At 55.8% G+C, this 13,402-nt stretch overlaps 1 protein-coding gene across 4 annotated transcripts in view; it reads right to left on the bottom strand.

The window, feature by feature from the left end:
- Positions 1-674: 674 nt before the first annotated feature.
- CYP4V2 (cytochrome P450 family 4 subfamily V member 2) overlaps positions 675-13,402 on the bottom strand; it is a 53,806-nt gene continuing 41,078 nt past the window's right edge. For 3 of the 4 annotated variants that reach the window (XM_078875570.1, XM_078875569.1, XM_078875567.1), the window contains exon 11: positions 675-13,210. In XM_078875570.1, the coding sequence (XP_078731696.1) occupies positions 13,050-13,210 (161 nt within the window). In that variant the 3' untranslated portion in view covers positions 675-13,049. The remainder of the gene's footprint in view (positions 13,211-13,402) is intronic. The other variant, XM_078875568.1, reaches the window with a different exon arrangement.

Below are 13,402 nucleotides of genomic sequence, written 5' to 3'. Positions count from 1 at the left end.
TTATTTTTGTTATTTGCATAACTGTATCAATGAATTAATTGATTAAACTAAACATTTATAAACATAAATGTTACGAATCTACACGCTCACCGGGATACTATTGTGTTAAAATATTTATTTTGATCACAGAATCCTGCCCGCGAATTTATTGAAGCCTTAGCCAATTGATAAGCATGTTAGACAAGCAGGCACACTGCCGCACACCATTATTCCAAGACATTTCGTTAATTGCATAATCTTACCAATTCACTAATTGAGGTCTTCTTTTGCATTAGGCACATTTTTATTTATTACTGTTCGTTTGGATGTTGTAACATACATTTTTAAGGACTTTTTCCTGTCGCCATGTATGGTCGCTTTACTCTGAGGAATTAGCCGATTGTTCTGTTACCCAGTTTAACAAACGTAACCATTGAGGATTAAATGTACGGATCAATGAGGACATCTACAGGAGTACTGTGTTGACATTCCTAGCATAAGAGTTCGCATATTAGAATGTTATGTTTTTTTATGTTAAAGTTGCTTAATACAGAAGAGTCTGAGTGGTGCCTTCCTACGTGCATGCATAAGAACTGTTTCCTGCGGTGAGATCTAATTTTGAGACCTGACATAAACACGACAACATAATCAGTAAAAGTTAAAGCGATAATCATTTTATTATCACGATTGGTAATACACCCTAGACAACGAAGCATATCCGAATTTGCATAACTAAACATTTTGCATAATTACATAAATGTGCATAAATTGTAACATTACAACATTTTTCAATTTAATTTAATTTTATTATTTTTCATGACCTAATATATACAGACTGAAGGTCGTGTTTATACGCAAATGACTGATTATATTTGGTGACACCCTCTGCAAACACACGTTGTAACACTTATACATCAAACGCTTCAAACATTATCGTTAAATGACAATTGTTATTTTTTTTTAAGTTCTCAAGGCAATGAGTGGAAAAGCGCATCAATCGATGGGTGGCAAATTGAGTAAAACCTGTCTGCAATTAATTGATTCTTAGAATAAATATCACATTTGGCGTATGCAACATGATGATGCAATGTAGAGGTACAACAACAAAAATGGTGAGGTTCTTTTATAATGTCTGGATTTTGAAATTGTGGATTAAATTTAGAATCGACAGACATAAATTGGACGTCGTTGAGATCACCCAGCACTCAAGTCTGATGAAGGAGTTGCCTCTCGACTGCCTGTGTTAATCAGCCCTGACTTCAGGCTAGATTATTCCCATAACATTCACGGCTAAACACATCTAGTTGGAAAATAATCGTTAGGACCATTTCTTTAATGTGCGTTACATAAACAATCTCCACAAATGCTCAACTGAACTGCATCACCGTCGCGCCTTGAACAGGGTCGAGGAGCGGCGAGCAATCAACAGCACCCACATTGAGCTCCCACGAATCCGTCGTAGTTGATTGGTAAAAAAAAAAAGTACCTTTAATGCACCCTACCATTTGAAATTCTAGGAGTGCAGGATAGTTTCCGCAGCGGAGTTGTTTTAAATGCACTGATTATCATGAATTTAATTATCTTCGAATCCACATGCATGCAGTGCCAATACATTTGTAGTGACATCCCGGATGTCACTGTGTAATGCCGGCCCTAGAGGCACGGCGTGCGATGTATAGACATCGCGGGCACCACGTATATGTGGGTGCAGTACCGGCCCTAGAGGGGCTCAGTGAGCACTGACTGACAGTGCTGGATGACACCACGCTCTGCGTGCAGTGCCGACCCCTACATGATAGAGTGTGAGAGTGCCGGCCAAGGGAATGGGGTTACTCAGGGCCATGGCACTCTGGTTGACCCCGAAGGACACGTGACCGGTAACGTCTACACAGGGCTCCCAGGTGGGGGCTTGGGGTGGTCACGTGTCAGGGTCGCGATTCTTTCTCAAGGGTTCTCGAAGGTGGTTGTGGCTAAGGGCAGAGCCAGCCACACCACAGAGGATATAAGCCGGGTCCCCAAGAGGGACCGGCTGCTGTGGTTATCCTGAAGAATCTACGTTCTAGTCCGAGAAGCGTCACCAACACGTGGACCTGGACCCAAGCTGGGGTCCTGCCCATTGTAGCTACTCCCAGTGTAATTAGTGTAGTTTGCCTGGTGTCAATAAATGCGTTGCCCCCCAAAGAGTGTCTGCTACTCAGTTGAACTCACTACAAATTTATATTTCACTCCAAATGGAAATCATTTCAAGGAGTACGCAAGCAATCTGTTGATGGAATTTTTTGTATAAAGGCGAGAAAAGATGTTCATAACAATGCAAAAAAAAACTAAAAATCATACATGTGAATCATTCATCATAACTCAATACTGTAGTACATTATTCATTGTGTAGGGGATCTACGAGCCATCCTCACGCACTCGCACCACGCAGACATAAAATCTCGGCACTCAGCATAGCACACACCAATCACACATACGGGAATATACAAGACGGGGGTCAAGGGTTAAATGGCACTGACATCACAAGGACTCGGCGTGCGAGACGGAGATGTGTTTTGGGAACGAGGGCGGCGATGGAGGGTTTAAAAGGGGCTGCGTGACGCATGTTCGGGGTTGGTTTTCGGAACGAGTGTGGCTGAGGTTTGAAGAATAAAGAAGTGCGTAACCAGTCTCTGACTCCTCTTCATCTGGTGGCCGCGGTGGGATGTCTCATCCAACGCAAGATCCCAAGGAGGGAGACTCAGTCAGGAGACGCTCTAGGTGCCCGGGACGAGAATTGCTCAGAAACGGAACCGACAAGTCGGGATTCGTCCCCGGGCTCATCGGCGGGATCCATGGCAGCTGCTCGTTCCGTGTGGGCACCTTCCTCCACCAACCCGGCGGTGCAGACCCAGCACCGCCACCGCCACAGATCATCCTCTAGGGATCGGAGGATGGATCAGCTGCTAGAGTCAGTAAACGCGCTGCTTCACCGGCTGAGTCCCGAGGTCGAACAAGCGGGGGGAACTTCAGCCGCATCGCCTCCCCAGCGAGGGGACGGGAGCCACGGTCAGTCTTCCAACCAGGCACTCCGCAGCAGCCATCAGGGCATGGAGCAGTACCAGCGATGCCGCCGGCAGTGTGTCCCACGCGGGACCCAGAAGAAAACCCTGGCCTGCCCTCCCGATATCTGCCGATAGCAGCGGCAACCGGGGAAAATGAACGACTGGAGGGCAGCGAAGAGCAGCTGACCGGGCAAGGGGCAAGGGCAAAGGTCGGGAGCGAGATTCAGCCCAAAACTCAGCCAAGGCAGCCCGCGGAGGGAGGACCAGGATGGAGCCACCAGGTGGGCGCGATACAGAAGTTCTCGTCTGGATCGGGAGAATTGTGCACTTTCGTCCACCAGTTTGAGACGGCCGCCCGGGCAATGAAGTTGACGGAGGAACAAACGCTGACAATGCTGCCCACTGTGTTGGACGACCCTGCACTGGCAGTGTTCGACCAATTCTGCCTGCAAAAAGAGGATCCCTGCAGGACATCTACAAGGAGATGGTGGAGGTGTTCGACCCTCCGTCCGGGGCGCGCCAGAAGTTGAAAAACCGCCAGTGGGAAGTGTCCAAATCACTCCTGGTCTTCAGGATGGAATTGTTGACCCTGGCAGAAGCCACATTCCCGCGGCTCAACGAGCCGGGCCTGGTGGTGGAGGAGGAAGCCCGCACCTCGCTATGGGTTGCACGACATCTCTGTGCTTACGAAGAGATGGCAGGACCCACACGAAGTGTGGAATACGTCGTATAAAATCGCGGTGACGTCGAGGGGCTGGCACGGCCTCCAACCAGACACGCTGCCGGCGGAGGACGAGGGAGAGATGGTGGTGGTTCTGCGGCAGTATCCGAGGATCCCGCGGGAAGCAGAGTGCTGACCCCAGCGCTGGGCACCTCGCGAGGCAGGAGAGCATCGTCGAGTCACGGAAGAAGTCATCTACCATCACTACGGTCATGAGGGACACATCGCCCGCGGATGGTTGACACGGGTGCGTTGGCCAGCATCATATCCCTGTGCGTCTTTGACTTGTTACCGAAGGGACAGCGTCGTCTCGCGCCGGTTCATGTAAGGTACGTAGCCGCAAGTGGAGGAAGTATGGGAATAATCGGCCAAGTGGTAGTGCCGGTCCGCATCGGGGAGCTGGAGGTACGAGCTCTGGTACTGGTCTCCAGTGTGCTCACGGTTCCCTGTTTGCTGGGCAAGGACTTGTTAAGTCATATGCCCCTTCGCATTCTGATGGACGAAGGCTGCGTTAAAACCCTGTAGGGGGAGGGGGAGGGTCGCTTGTATTTATTGCGTTGAGACGGGGAATGGAAGCAGCTACCGCGAGTTCAGGCGCTGGTCGGGACTATGGTCTCAATCTTGCCTGGTGCACAGACCTTGGTACCGCTTCGATATCGCACCCTGCTCATCACTTCCCAGTCGGATGCGCCACTCATCGTCTCCGCGGTGTCGTCGGTGGTTGGTCAACATTGCCTAGCAGCAGCTGACACACTCATGCGCAGGAATCGGCCACTGTTCCTGCAGGTCCTTAACACGGCTGACACACCCATTCCAGTTCAGGAAGAGATCTTGCTTGCAAATGTCAGTCCATTGCATCCGGACCCTGAGGCGCAGACCGTCAACAATGTACATTTGGATGGTCCGTCGGTCGGTGCAGAGGATATATCATGGATAGAAGCGCTCCTGGCACAGAACATCGATCTGTCTGCAAAGGAATCGGGGGAGCTCAGGACTTTGGTGACTTCGCAGATGTGTTCAGTAAGGGTCCCTAAAATGTTGGTTGCACGACGCTGATGAGGCACATTGATACGGTCGATACGCCACCCATTCGGCAGAATGCCTGTAGGATGGGTCCTAGCGAGAAGGAGCATGTGCAGCGGGCAGTGCAGGAGATGACGGAGTCTGACATATCGCCATCTATGGGTCAGTGGGGGGCACCGGTTGTATTGGTTCAGAAATCGGATGGATCATTGCGGTTTTGCGTAGACTTCAGGCGGCTCAACAAAGTTACCGTGGCGGACGCCTACCCGCTCCCGCGCATAGATGACTCATTGGATGCACTCGCATGAGCAACAAATTTCTCCAAACTAGACTTTTTGGCAGGATTTTGGCAGCTACCACTAGATGCCGAATCCAGACCAAAAACAGCTTTCAGAACGCCTCAAGGTCTCTTTCATTTCACTCACCCTTTTTGATGTATGGACGTGAGCCGAGCCCTCCGATTGAGGCACAGTTGCGCCCTGTCCCGTTGCCGTCGAGAGATTGGCCAGCTACATTCCGCCACTCGCAAGTCTTGCGGGCTAAGCCGCCGGTTGTGGATCCCCTTGGGGTGGGTGACCTAGCTTGACTGCACTGCCCGCAGGTACCGTTACGTACGTCAGCAAAACTGCACCGGCCCCAGCAGAGCCCGGTCACAGTGGTGCAGGGATTGTGACCTCAATGTGTTCGAATTCAGTTGGGCAAACGTAAGTGGTATGTTCACCCCTCTAGTTTAAAATGTTACGTCGCAGCCGAACTGCCCCTACGAGCATCATCACCTTTACCACCTTCATCGTCACTTCGGCCAGGTGGGAGGAGGTTGTCACACTCGCGGCCGGCTACACATTCGACTGACAATGCAGCTGTCAATCCTGCAGGATGTCAGGTGACCGGGATGCCAGCACCTGATCCATCGGGGAACCTTGACCCGCTCACGCCCACGCCACCTCGTCGCAGCTGTGTACACGGACATCCCTGGAACCCTGTTGTGTTCAGTCGAGGGGTCAGATTGTGGGGGAAGTCTGCGACAGAGTTGGTGCACTTGTTAAAAAGGGACAGGGTGGAATTGTGTTGTTGTGTTACTTTTTTGTTGTTAAAATTACATGCGCCCGGCCGTGGTTGGGTTTGACCAGCTGAGGCGCACAGTTATTGAGCCGAAAACGGCTCTGTCTCAAGAAGTGGGGGGGGGGGGGTGTAGAGGATGTCTGAGCCATCCTCCCACACTCGCACCACACAATCTCTGCACTCAACATAGTGGTAGGGGTGTCAGGGGAAGGATTCCCACCAATAGGAGGGTTAGTGGGAGGGGTGATCGAGGAAATATAAGGGGAGAACGGGCGGGAAGAGGGGGCCTTTGGCGGGAACTAGATTGGGACGGCTGGGGACAGGTGTGGATGGGAGAAAAGGATTAAAAGACGAACCCCCTGCAATCTTGTGTCGGCTCTCCTTTACATCTGGTGGCAGCGGTGGGATTTACAATGGCTACGAAGAAGAATCCCCGCGGAAAAGAGCCAAGAGAAGAGGAAGCAGGGGCCGGGGATCCTTCCCATCCTGGGCAACAAGGGGGCCTGCTACCAGAAGCAGCAGCAGGGGACTGGATCGCCTGGAGGACCCCATGGAGGACCGCATGGCCCGCGTGGAGAGGGCACTCCAGGAGCTACTGCAGAGGCTCCCTATTGGGGGCCCGCCAGCACCGGGACCCCCACCCCCACGCGTACCACGGGAGGAGAGGCCACGGGACCCGGAGGCCGACCAGCCGGCCGGGCAGGAGCCACAACCAACCTCGCCATGCCAGCCGCCGCCGCTCCCACCAAAACCCCCAGGGCTAAACACCCAACACGGAGAGCAGGTGGCAGGACGGGTGCGTCGGCTGGGGCCTGTCGACAAGTTCATGGCCGAGGAAGAAGATTGGGAGGGGTTTGTCCGCCGATTCGGGGCTGCCTTCCACGCCCTCGAGTGGACAGACGAAGAGGCACTACGAGCTTTGCCATCCGTTCTGGGCAAGACCACGCTACAGGGGGCCTACGAGGCTTTGGGGGAGATCTACTGCCCGGCAGAAGGAGCCTTTAAACGGTTCCAGGACCGCCAGCGAGGGGCTAGAGAATCCCCTTTAGCCTACAGGGGTGCGCTGCACGTGTTGGCGAGGAGGGCTTTCCCTCGCCTGGCCGAAGAAGTGCTCGAGGACCTCGTGGTCGAGCACCTCATTGCCTACGCTTGCCGCGCCGGCGTTGTAATGCCCGTGGTGACGCCGGAGGAACGCACCTCGCTGTGGGCTGCCCGGACCATCCAAGCCCACGAGCAGGTCATGGGCCGGGCGCCACCCGTGGGCCAGGTGGCTGGCGAGGCGGGGGGGAACAGCCGAGCCGTTGCCGCGGCGCTACTGGGTCCAGCGACACCAACCGCCGAACCTGCACCGTCGCCGCAGGCTGCCTGTGGGGCAGCTGGGAACGGACCCCCGACGTCTGAGCCGGAGCCATCGCTGCGGGAGGTGTACGCGGCGATCCGGGGACTGGCAGAGCAGAGGGACCAGGGGCGCGACCAGCCGCCGCGTCGCTGGCAGCCGCCTCTACAACATCGCGCCGAGCCACCCCGACAGAACGCCCCGTGGGTCTGCCACTGTTGTGGTCGAGAGGGGCATGTGGCGAGGGGGTGCCGCACGGAGCTGGAGGCCGCCAACGCCACCTGGAACCCGCCGGGGCCGAACGCCGACAGGATCCAGGCGAGTGACGCCGTCCCGCCCGGCCTCTCGGTCGGGCCGAGAAATTACAACCCCGACGCCGCGAACTCACCGGGAGTCTCCTCGGGGTGGGCGCCGTCGGTGTCGTTCCCCGGTCCCCACTGTCCTGGTCAGGGGAAGGGGATCGCGCCGGGGATAGCGCTGGGGCCGGTGATCGCGTCGCGACCAGAAGTGGCGTTGCGAACGGACGTGACGTTGCATCCGGAAGTGACGTTGCATCCGGAAGTGATGTCGCGGCCGAAAGTGGTGTCGCGGATCACGCCGGGAATTGCGCCGGGGCCGGGGACCGCGCCGGGAATTGCGCCGGGGCCGGGGACCGCGCCGGGGATCACGCCGACCGGACGTGCAGATTTTGGTAGATTCGGGCACGTCCGCAACTATCATCTCGGACGTGATATTCCATCTCCTGTCCATTCCGCCGTCGCGGGTACGACCGGTTTACGATTCATGTGTTGCGGCGAACGGAGGGAGTATGGGCATCGTTGGTCAGGTGGAGGCGCGTATTTCGGTTGGGGGTGTGTCGACTTCGGGGACGGTGTTAATCTCCAGGTCCCTCGCTGTGCCATGTTTGTTGGGGACCGATTTCCTGGCAAAGATGCCCATTCAGATAAGGGTAGATCAGAATTGTATTGAGTTACCGGCGGGCCAGAAGATTTTCTTTTTGCCGTCGTCGTGGGGCCAGTCCGCCCCGGACCGCCAGGTGCAGGCGCTGTCCGATGTTTCGGTCGACATTCCACCTGGCTCGCAGATGCTCATTCCACTGCGTTATCGGAAGCCCGTGCCTGGGGTCGAGGAGGCGGCGGGGGTGTTGTTGTCGCCGTCCTACGCGGTTACGGCTGGCCTGGCGCTGGTCGCAGCACGGACGATTGTTCGGCCGGGTCAGCTTCCGTTTTTGCAAGTGTTGAATGGAGGCGCGGACAATGTCGTCGTGCCGGCCAAAACGGTTCTGGCTCATGCTACGACCGCCTTCACGGCCCATTACGATCCGGCCCACCGGGGCCTCGTTGGGGGGGTTTCGGCCTCGACGTCGCAGGATGATCGATGGATCGCCGGGTTGTGCCAAGAAAATGCGTCCTTGACTATGGACCAGCGGTCCGCGCTTCGCGCGCTGTTGGAAAAATATTCTGATGTCTTTAGTAAAGACGATTTCGATCTGGGACGCATCTCGTTGCTCTCCCACCATATTGATACCGGGGATGCTGCTCCCATTCGGATGAATCCACATCGGTTGAGCCCGGCGGAGAGGGATCATGTACGCGGCGCAGTGGATATGCTAGCCGCTGACATTATCTCTCTGTCCAACAGCCCGTGGTTTTGTGTTGATTTTCGGAGGTTAAACAAAGTGTCGGTTGCGGACGCTTACCCCCTGCCGCGTATGGATGATTCCCTCGATGCCTTGTCCGGGGCGAAATTTTTTTCCACTCTTGACCTTTCTTCGGGGTTCTGGCAGCTCCCGCTGGACGAGTCCTCGAGGGAAAAGACGGCTTTCCGTACGCCGCAGGGCCTGTTTCAGTTTAATTGTCTTCCCATGGGGTGGAACGCCACCCCTGCTACGTTCCAGAGGTTGATGGAACTCGTGTTGACCGGTCTGCAGTGGGACACGTGCTTTATATATTTGGATGATGTTATTGTGTTCAGCCATACGTTTGAGGAGCATCTTCAGAGATTGGATGCTGTTTTTGCTAGGGTACGTTCCGCCAAATTGAAATTTAAGCCCAAGAAGTGTCACCTTTTGCAACGATCCATGCGCTATTTGGGCCACATTGTCAGCTCTGACGGTGTGGCCACGGACCCGGAGAAAACTGCGTGCATCCGGGACTGGACGATTCCGGCCACGGTGGGTGACGTCTGTCGTTTTGTCGGGTTCGCTTCCTATTATCGCAGGTTCGTTCCGAATTTTCCTACGATCGCTAGGCCGTTGCACCTCCTTACGGCAAAGAACTGGAGGTTCAGCTGGGGGCCGGTGGAGGAGGCGGCGTTTGATGGCCAACGCGATCACTTGACATCAGCGCCGACGCTGGACTACCCTGATTTCACTCTGCCTTTTATTCTGGATACCGACGCTAGTGACACGGGGATTGGGGCCGTCCTATCGCAGTTTAAGGGTGGCGTCGAGTGCGTTGTGGCTTACGGGAGCCGCGTTTTATCTCGGGCGGAGACCGGCTACTGCGTTACCCGCCGGGAACTGTTGGCTATAGTGCATTTTGTCCATCAATACCGCCCGTATTTGTATGGCCGTAAATGTATTGTGCGCACGGACCACGCGGCTCTGCAATATTCCCTGAAGTTGACCAACCATCTGGCCAATTGGCGCGATGGTTGGAAACTTTGCAGGAATTTTCGTTTGAGATTCAATATCGTAAGGGGTCGCGGCACGCAAATGCGGACGCGCTCTCCCGATTGCCGCAGGGATCCACCTGCGCCTGTGCCTCTGGCACGAATAGGTGCACGTGGGTTCCACAGCCCCCGCGTCCTGTCATGTCCGCTGTGGAGATGTTCGGGGCTTCCACATGTCCGGAACCGGCCGACGGGGTTTTTAATTTGCCGCGTTCCGTGTGGATTCGAGAGCAATTGCTCGATGATTCGCTGGGGGCCTTACGGAGTCGGGCTGCGAAGGAGAGGGGATATCCGTCGTCCGATGGGATGCCGGGAGCGGCTCTCCGTGACGGCTTGTTGATGTGGAGGGAAGGCTTGCACGATCGCAAGCCTTCCCTCCACATGCCGTCGTCGTTGCGATATGAGTTGATTCGGATTCTGCACGCTGAGAAGTTGTTACATCTCGGGGTACAGAAAACCTTGTTGACATTACAGTGGGATTATTTTTGGCACGGTATGACTGACGTCGTCGGGCATATTCAGGCGTGCTCCGACTGTGCCCGGCGGAAGCCGCCTAAGCAACCGTATGTTCCCCAAGTGCAGTCGATACAAGTGTCGCGGGTTAACAAGTTGGTGGCGTTGGATATTCTGGGGCCCTTTCCCCCGTCCGCTCGGGGGAACAAATTTTTGTTGGTCAGGGTTGAATATCTTTCCCACTGGCCGATGGCCTAGCCTTTGCCCGACCAGTCGGCGGCGTCTATCACGGAGGCATTTCTGTTCGGATATGTGATGGACAAGGGGGCGCTGGAAAGGTTGCTTACAGACCAAGGGAAAAATTTTTCTTCCAACCTATTGCGGGATGTGTGCGACGCACTGGGGACTAAGAAAGTTCGGATGTCTCCGTACCATCCACAAACTGATGGGATGGTTGAACGGTTGAACCGGACCCTGTCGGCCATGCTCTGTCATACAGTTAGCGAGAAGCAGGCCGATTGGGATTTGCATATCCCTGGGGTGCTCTCTGCTTACCGGATGGCGCCACATGCGTCAACGGGGTACTCACCCTTCTTTTTGATGTACGGCCGCGAGAATGTGCCGCTGGTGGAAGTGCAACTTGGCACGCGGGCGAGGGGTCCTGTTAAGCCCCTCCCAGAGTATATTCGTGACGCCGCTCGGCGCGTGGCGGAAGCGCGGGAGACGGCCCGATTGGCTACGGCCAGGACCCAGGCCCGGAACAAACGTTGTGCCCGGCGCTCTCATCGTGGGTCCCCCTGGCGAGTGGGGGACATGGCCTGGCTCCACTGCCCACAGGTACCGGTGGGGACCTCCCCTAAGTTGCACAAACCCTGGCAGGGGCCGGTTGTGATTATTGACGTCCCTAGCCCGCAGTCCGTGCGCGTTCGGGTCGGATCGCGGCGTTGGTACGTTCACACATCCCGATTGAAACCCTACGTGGCCCCGCAAATGGATACGTCATCTCCTAACGTTGCCTTGCCGGTGTCTGTCACGTCCGACGCGCCACTGACTTTGCCTGTTCAACCTGCAAGCGCGCCTGTCATGCCTCCTGTAGACGGGCCGGATGTGATCCTGCCGGACACAGGGATTCCTGCACCGGTTGGGCCTACCACGGCGACACTTGGCCCCACTGCCCCTCCAACCCCGCCGCGATTGCAGTTGCAGGGAGCCTCGACTACGGACCTCTCTGGGGAACGGGGTGCTGGGACGGACAGGCCTCCACCAGCGGTGGATGGTTCCGGTTCCGCCGCTCCTAAAACCCTGTCGGGACTGCGACCTTTGAGGGCGCCGCCTCTCGTGAAGGACGGGCCGGCGACCCGCACCGTTCCAAATCCCTTCCCTTTCGTTAATTGTGTTGTTATACTCTCCGTTGTGTCTGGTGATTCCTGATTGTGATGCTGTCGCTCGCATTATTTTGTCCTATTGCAGCCGGGACGGCTGGCTTTTTCATCAGGGGGGGGGTCATGTAATGCGAGCGTAAATGGGGTTGTTGCTGGGCTCTGGTCCAATCACACGGCCCGGGGTATTGGGGGGCGGAGCCTGGTCTGCGGGGCGTGTGGGAGGGGCCACCGTTCACCTCGGCTCCAATGGGAAGTGAGGTGAATGGGGGCGGAGCCAGCGGGGTAGTATGGGAAGGCCGGATCTGAGGATCCGGAAGGGGAGGAGTCAGGGTCACGTGGGGGGAATGGATATAAGTGGGAGCCCGGAAGAGATCGGGGCAGTCGGGGGAAGTTAAGAGTCTGAGCCACGTTGGGTGGTGAGAGAGAGATCCGCGCCATCGGCCACGTGGCCGAAGGACCTCAGCACGCCGTCGGCCAGCAGTGTGCGGAGTGCGGGAGTAGAGAAGCTAACAGAGAAGCGTGCGTGGCACGCGAGAGGGAGCGTGCGCGGGGCGCGCGCGAGATGACGCTGGTCCGTGAAGGAGACCAGCGGGGTGCGGAGAAGAACCTGATTAAAAGACAAGCGGAGACCAGCAGTGCCTGACGGAGTCTTTTATTACACTTGTATTGGACTCACAAATGCAGGTGATTGCCTGTATTGGACTCGCGAATGTAGGTGATGCCTAAACTGGACTCGCGGACGCAAGCAATGCCTGTATTTGACTCGTGGATGCAGGTGATGCCTGTGCTAGACTTGTGGATTCAGGTGATGCCTTTGTAGTGACATAGTGCTGACTGTTATACAGCAGCTGCAACTGGGCACTTAGCGTACACGCCGCTGAGCATATACTCGGGTGTGCCGGCAGGGTGGAGGAACTGGGGCAAGGGTCACGGTAGACCTCGTGGGGAAGATCCTGGAACTATCTGGAGGGTTCGAGAAGGGAGGTGCGGCTAGGGTGGAGCCAAGCCGCGCCGAGAGGAATAAAAGCAGCGGAGAGCAAGAGCTCCGGGTTACCGGTTCTGGGATTGGACTCGTCTCGTCATCCCTGTCATCGTCGCCGCCCTCGTCGCTGCCGCCTTTGCCCTATCATTGCGCAGCCGGACAGTAGTTGGTTGCCCTGGTCGACGCCGTCAGTGCAACGCGGACAGGGTTGTGTCTGGGACGGGTCGCACGGCAGCGTGGTCGTGTGAGAGAGGGGGGGGGGGGGCCCCGAGTGGTGGCGTGAACCCGACAACAACACTAAAAGGGGAGAATGGTGCCTCCTCTGACTACCTCGTCTCCGACTTGAGTGTGTGTGCGACGCATGCCACCCGCACGCACAGGCGACACTACATCTGTACTAGAGTCGCGGATGCAGGCGCACATTGATTCCATTCTCTGGACGCAGGATGAGTTCCCCCACGGGGCGCAGCATTTCTCGCTCCTCCATGGCCTCAACTCGGAACGCACGCAGCACCGACGACAGCAGCACCTTCTCCTCCATTAGGGCGAAGCGCTGGCCTAAGAGGAAGTCACACCATAGAGAGGTCACCACACAGAAATAATGTGATATAGAGTCACTGTAAAGGGATTCAGAGGGGCAGGAAAGGACAGTATACATTTTCATCATCCAGTAAATGTGAATCATGTGCTATGAAGTTGGCTGTCAGTTATTACACATTTTTTAAATTCAGTTAATCAAACTAGTGCAAA

This window comes from Lampetra fluviatilis, chromosome 41 (assembly GCF_964198595.1).
Source record: "Lampetra fluviatilis chromosome 41, kcLamFluv1.1, whole genome shotgun sequence".
Lineage (NCBI taxonomy): Eukaryota > Metazoa > Chordata > Hyperoartia > Petromyzontiformes > Petromyzontidae > Lampetra > Lampetra fluviatilis.
Note: the sequence above shows the minus strand (reverse complement) of the source record. Positions and strands in the feature narration are given on the sequence as shown.